Source organism: Aulonocara stuartgranti, assembly GCF_965226115.1.
Source record: "Aulonocara stuartgranti genome assembly, chromosome: 22".
NCBI lineage: Eukaryota > Metazoa > Chordata > Actinopteri > Cichliformes > Cichlidae > Aulonocara > Aulonocara stuartgranti.
Genome location: NC_138957.1, coordinates 26,433,526 through 26,440,485, shown reverse-complemented (window position 1 = coordinate 26,440,485; position 6,960 = coordinate 26,433,526). Strand labels below are relative to the sequence as shown.

General features: G+C 41.0%; 1 protein-coding gene across 1 annotated transcript in view; it reads left to right on the top strand.

Moving 5' to 3' along the window:
• Positions 1-793: 793 nt before the first annotated feature.
• The window catches only part of angpt1 (angiopoietin 1), a 56,946-nt gene continuing 50,779 nt past the window's right edge, over positions 794-6,960 (top strand). Inside the window, exon 1 of the mRNA XM_082521710.1 lies at positions 794-1,702. Within this exon, the coding sequence (XP_082377836.1) occupies positions 1,307-1,702 (396 nt within the window). The 5' untranslated portion in view covers positions 794-1,306. The remainder of the gene's footprint in view (positions 1,703-6,960) is intronic.

The following is a 6,960-nucleotide window of genomic DNA, read 5'->3' as shown; positions in this document are numbered from 1 at the left end:
ATAAGGAGGTTGCTGACTTAGGTTTGCCAATAGAAAACTTAGCCCATGACAGTAGGCTTTGGCCAACCGAGAACGTGTTGACCACAGATGCTTTGTGACTGTTTGCTGAATTTTTACTTTACTCTATAGTACATATTAAATATTTGCATGTACATATATGTATATACTACTTACAGTATATATAGTGTCAAACAGACTTAGCAAACATTAAATGATAGAATGGTGGGCATTTTTGGTGTTCGAGTGCTCTCTAATAGTATTTTAAATTTACTGCAACAAATTCTATGGAATGAAAGATACTTAATATCTTGTGGTAAATGTAGCTCAGGCGTATGGTTTGCTGTCCATTAGCCACTACGTAGGTTTGCAGTTTGATCCTATGGCTACTTCCATGTAGGTGCTGCAGTTTATAAAACAATGCTTGTCCTGACTATGGATTTGTACTTTCAAGAGATAAGCAGAAGAACATATAAAGCTACCCCGAGCACAGGTGACAAGTTCGTAGCACCTGTTATTAGCTGAGCAGGGAGAAAAGAAGAGATAAATTAAATGCGTGCGTTCAAATTATTATTACTATTATTATTATTTTACACAGGCAAGGGAGCAGGTCAACCACATAAACCGGTCTGAAAGCTGATCCCCACAGTCTAAGCATGTCCTCTGTGCTGAGGTCTCTTTCTGCCAGGATCACTGGCGCACACACACACACACACACACACACACACACACAAACAAACGCACACACAAATACGTCCATGCACAGAGTCACATTCCTCTGCAGGCTCTGCGAGGGGCAGGCGCAGAGTGTGCTGGAAGCTTGGAACTGCTCTTCAGAGTGCGCGTCTCCCTCCCTCCCTCTCCCTCTCTCACTCTCTACCCCCAGTCGTTAAGTTTGCGAGCAGAGGAGGAAAGAACGGCAGAGAGACCAGGGGAGGTCTGACGACACTATCCCAGCATACCCAGCACCTACTTTAAATGCACACTCTGATAAACGCAGGCAGGCTCTGATTTACTGGAGGAACACCAAGAAATATAGCCAAGCTGTCACACTCCAAGACATGTGTGCAACTTTCCCTGCCAGGACAAAAGCTTAAGAGGAGGTTTGGAAACATACATGTGTGTCCCGTCCATGGCAAAAAAGTCTGCATGAACTCTGACTGCTGGAGGTCCAACTTAAGGATGGAGGATACATGTTTCAGGCTAACGTTTTCTGATTCAGCACTTAAGAGAACATCTAGTAAAGCATAGAAGGAGAAACAAGAGACACAAGAAATTTAATCACCCTCAACAGCGCTTCCAGGCTGATATGATGCTGTGGTACCACTACAGTCGTCACCTGCTGTCGCTGGCGGCGCTTCTGGTGATTGTGAGCTGCGGAGGAGGTGAGCAGCGGAGAGGGACGGACGGCAGCAGCAGTAGCAGTAATGGAGGGAGTACTACTAGTAGTAGTAGCAGCAGCAGTAGTAATTCCAATAACAGACGTTTTCATAAGATCCAGCATGGCCAGTGCACCTACACCTTCATCCTACCTGAGGGAGAGGGAGCTGGAGGAGGCTCCTGCAAGGAAGCGAAGGCCAGTAGCTCGCAGTACAACGCCAACTCTCTCCAGAGGGACGCTCCACCACCTGAGCCAGACTTTCCCAGCCAGAAGATCCAGCAGCTGGAGAACGTTATGGAGAATTACACCCAGTGGCTACAGAAGGTAAGGAGGAACTTTATGTGGAGCATCAGGTGCTAGATCTCTCTTTTCATTTAAACATGATCTTGGCTTAATGATAAGCTGAAATAAGAACGCAGTGGAATTTTCCTGTTTTAATCAGAACCACGCTGAAAATCTTAGAATTGCATCTGCATGAGTTTTTTCTTTTGAAGTGGCTGCTGTGTGCTATTTGTTGAGATATTTGTGTCTGCTTGGGTGTGTGGTCTCCCCAGAGCGTCTGTTTGTAGCTTCACTAGATACCTTGTTTTGGTTTGTGGACGAGGCTGTCAGACTAAAACCATGCAGTGTTTGCTGTTTTCATGTAGTCGACACGTAGTTTGTCAAAGTGCTTGTCTGTAGGAGAGTTTATGTGCCTTGGAAAAGTGCAGCTTTCTTTTACCCATACCCCCCCCCCAAAGGGTGATGCTGTGTGGCCACTTTCAAAATAAAATTCCAGAGATTACCACACAAAACACTGACAACATCAAAAATGTTAAAATGCACGGCTGTCAACTGGTTGACTTACACCTCATAACTCCTTCAGTTGTTGAGAAAGCAGCCTGGTCTCATAGTGGCATTAATCTTCTTTGCTTCTGAGTTGACAAACAGACTTTTATTAGTTAACAAAATATGTGTTTTTGATAACACACAAAAGAGGACAGACTGGAGTATTTGGTTACGTAACTGTGTACTGCGTCTCTGTCTAATACATCTCTGTTTTCCTGACGTCTTCCTACTTTTCTCTGTGTTAACCGCAAAATTCCACAGATGCTCATACAGCAAAGGTAGCTATATGTCAGTCACCCTCTGCTCTCCAGTGGGCTGTCTCTTTAATGGCAGGAAGTCAGAGGGAGCCCCAAGAGACTCAAAGAGGAGGAAAAGACATGGAAGGAGAATGCTCTCTTTATTTTTGTTCAAGTGTGAGTTTAGCCTGAAAATCCAGATTCATATAAAAGAAGTTTTATGTGAATATTTTTATTGGAAGAATTTATTGGTTAAATAACTCCTAAATTAAATCCTTTTAATGGGAATTTGAAGATCTGTGAGGTGTTTTGTTCAAATATGTTAATAAGATGCGAATTCTGAAGCCATATCTGATACTGCTTGGCAGGCACTCTGCTTTTTCAGGCTTTGAGACTTTGTGTCTCCGAAAAGCCCAAGACCGTCTCTCTGAAATGAATACACGATTCAAACAAACAAACTTTCAGTTTTGGCATCACAGGATCTCGTGCTCCTGCTCTTTCTACAGTGTTGTTGCTCCCAAATAAGATTAGCATGTCCAGTCTGCCATCAACACCTAAAAGCTGATGGCTTATTTTATTTTCCGCAGTTTGTAAGTCAAACACGCGCACAGCTAACAACTGATGGATTTCATGGATCACAGTGTAACGGGGAATTTATCAAGCTGAATTTCACCGATTAATCTGTTTGTATGCAATGAACATGTCCTTCGAAAGCTCTCAGAGCTACGCTGCGTCTGCTTTTCGTTTTCTCAGAGAAAGTAATTTTCACTCCACGAGTTGGAGGAAATAGTCATTTCTCATCAATTAACCAGGTAGTGGCAGCGGTCTGCTAGAGCGAGATGTTGACTGAGTTCATAATTAAGGGAGGTAGTGTTGGGGGCTACTCCACCCTCCAGCAAATTCAGAATATCTTACGAAACTACAGAACTTAGAAATGCGTCTCAAACCAACTTGGGTATAGCACAAGAGGATTTTGTCGCTACTACTGACTTTATCTACATTTAGCATTCTGTGTGTCACAGTTGTTTATGTAGAGTCACCATTAAAGGGAGGAAAAATGAGAAAAGACTTTTAGTAGTCAAACGTCTGAAAACTTGTGTATGTGTTTCTGTCTGTGTCTTAAGTGCAGAGAAAGGCCATGGTTTATAATAATACCAGCTCTATCTTTGCTCAGTGAACCTCATCCGTCTATGACAGTACAAGGGACCCTGTGAAAACACAACGGCAGCATTCGTGCACTGAAGGTTTGACTAATGGGACCTCTAGAATAACTTTCTCCTCAGATGTAAGGAAGAGAGCACCACTACTGCCATTGTGCTTCTCTCCTGACACCTAGGAGTTTATCGTGCAGGACCAAAGACAATCTTATCATGAATTTTCTGATGTATCTTCTAAATACTGTAAATTTAAATACAAAAGCAGAAAAAACAAGTATCAGAAATAAAGAGGAATTAGCTCTTGGTCATTTCATAAGGGAAGTTTAAACACACAGTGGTAATTCACGCTAATTGCACTACATGGGGGGGAGAACATCAGGATGCAGTTAACATTTTTCATTGGACAGAAGATTAAGCGTCTCAGTCGGTCTATCTATCTTAATCACGCCGGTCTTTTTACTGCTTGTCTAAAAGAAAGCTCGCCCTGATGTTGCTCCAACCAGCCCTGATGAAAGAGACGGACAGAGAAGATTATTATAGATAGCAACCCTGTGCCTGTGCTTTCAGTCCAGTGTGGGGGGTAGACAGTTAAGAGTGATGTAGCAAACAGCTGTTGGGGAAGTGTTTTAAGCCTGAGATCTTACCTTTGTCAACCCAGGGTAAAGTATATGGACCCGGATAACATTCCTAACCAGTCAAAGGTGGCTCGTGTTTGCTCAAGGATTACTTCTTTTTCCTGTCTGCAAGGTGAAGAGCCATGGATAAGCTTTCTTACCAGAATTTCACAGAATTATAAAAGGAACACACGGGCAGAAAACCCCCACAAAAAACAAGAAATGGAGAGAAAATAAAAGACAACAGGTAGGTGACTGTGTTTGGTATGCAAATGTGTTTTTATTTTTGACACTTATCTATAATACTTTTATTTTCTGTTCTTACCAAATATATTGTCCACAGTGATATTAATTATTCACTGATTTGTACTTTAATGGGGTTTATATTGGGCAATAGCTGAAAATGAAAAAAAAAAAAATAGAGAAGAAACACCCTTCAGTGATGTTACAAGTGTTGATGTTGCATAGTCTGTCCACCTGAGGGCGCTCTGCAACTTGTTGGCAACAGGTGTTTGCCAACAAGGAAGAACCAAACAAGTATAGATCAAAATCCTTTATCAGACAGGCTGTAAAACTGGGACAGTACATCAGACATTTCACAGGATTCAATTCCCACAATGCACCTGCTGCAGCAACTCACCTATCTGTTACAAACCAGCCAATCTTAGTACAACACAGAGTGATACAGAATACTGAAGCTAACAAAATGCTAAAATACATACTCAATATGCAGCAGGAAGGTAAAGTACGAGTTTTTTTCGAATTTTCTCCATATCTCATAAACAGGTGTTTTTGCTATTAGTTAGTTCCTTGCTAGAATGCAATACGGTTACAGCTTAGAAGAGATTTTGTTATCTTATGCTGGCAAGTCAGCTTTATTTATTATTATTATTTATTTATTTATTTATTTCAAACATATGTCACCATATGTCACGTCAAAGTGCATAAAAAAATCGTCCATTTTCAATCCAAATCCAGTGTATGCCTGTAAAATTCCACAATGAAACTTTGAATATATATAAATCTCAACCACAGTGTCTCACAAACATCAAACATAATCATTTAGCATCAAACAGCAGCAAGCTAACGTTTCCATTTCTGAAGCTTTTATAACATAAACTGTCTGGTCAATGCAGCAAACCTTATTTTTGAAATACCTAAGTATGAGTTGATCTTCTTGGGATTTAAAATATCTCGTGCTTATAACTTTGTGCAATTTAGGGCACAAAAAGGATTCCCAGTGTCATCTCGCCATAAGGTCTCCTACCGTTTATGTACATATACAGGCCATAATGTTCTAAAAACCTCCTATTAAAATGTTTTCTTCAAGCAGGCTGTCCCAAAATCTTAATGCTATCGGAACAACAGGACAATTTCACCTCGACTAAATGTTAGCAGCCGTCATGGAATAAAGAAGCCAGAAGATTGCAAATGTAACCAGGAGCCAGATTTAAATATGCACTCATTGCATAAAATGAGTTTTGTTGGTGGTGGAAACATTTTTAAAAGCTACATTTTATCAGCATCTACTTTTAAATTGTGTTTGGAGTCCCCCCCCCCCCCCCCTTTTTTTTGGGTTGTTCGATAGAGTGTGGATACAGGCAAGTTTTCATAACTGATATACAAACTGAAATGACCAAAAATATTGACTGAGCTAATAAGATTTTGATGTTCGACAATTTCCAATATTTAGTGTTGCGACATACTTAGATCAATACCAAAACTCAGCTTTATTGACATGTTAAAAGATGAAACTGGTGTTTTTTAGTGCACTTTAACAACAGATGGTGTTCTTTGGTGCACTGAAGTGTAATAAGATCTTCTCATTTCCCCCTCTTGTGGAAACTGCAGAAAGTTTCTGGAGAAGCCTTTGCCAAACTAAGCTGTTGAACATGGAGGGGAAATGACCATCCTGGGTGTCTTATCCCTGTGAAATTCCCATCTTTCTGCCTCTTGACGAACTTGACTGCGTTGCATAAACAGTGCTTTAGAGGATATACCAACATGTGGGCAGCAGCTTGTTTCCCTTCCATATTGGGAGTTCATTTGAGAAAGAGTGAATATGTTTCTCTACTTAATGCTGTCAGAAGGCCACACAGTGTGCCTGGGGATCCAAGGGGAAACCTATCTATTTTAGTAGTGACTTCCTCTATAAGAGTTTATTTTTCACTCGTAATGTTGTCCAAAGCTAACAATCGGATGATACATAAAGACGGGCAAATGCTCCAAGGAATAAAAAGTCTTGTCCTTCTGGACCTCTAAACTTGCAAAAAGGAAACCATAGAAATTACAGAAGGGCGCTCCAATAACAGCTTCCAGAAGGGTTTTCTTGGTTGCACTTGTGCTTTGACTGTAAGTGAAAAGGAAAGAGAACTTTCTGCTTCTGCGTGTCGTGGGAGCAGGGAAAAACATTACAACAATGCCGCAGTATTTCCACACGGACATGAAAATGGGGTTCAACACTGTTAATGTTTCTGATTTTCAGGGAAAGGGGGCATTTAGCGGTTTTGTCATGCTCAATAAGCCGTACCGCTTTGTTTTCAGACTCACCCGTTTTTTCCAGAGGTCGTATTTCAATTAACCGGTGGCTGCGAACATGATGGCAGCTTTGATACTGGCCAGGCAGGTATTGTACACCTATGTCTCTTTAAAGTCACATGAATGAAGCAGTACATTTCTAGGTAATGTGACAGTCCATTTTGAATTTGTCTAGTTTCCTTTAGTGCAGCGATACAAAGTTACCATTT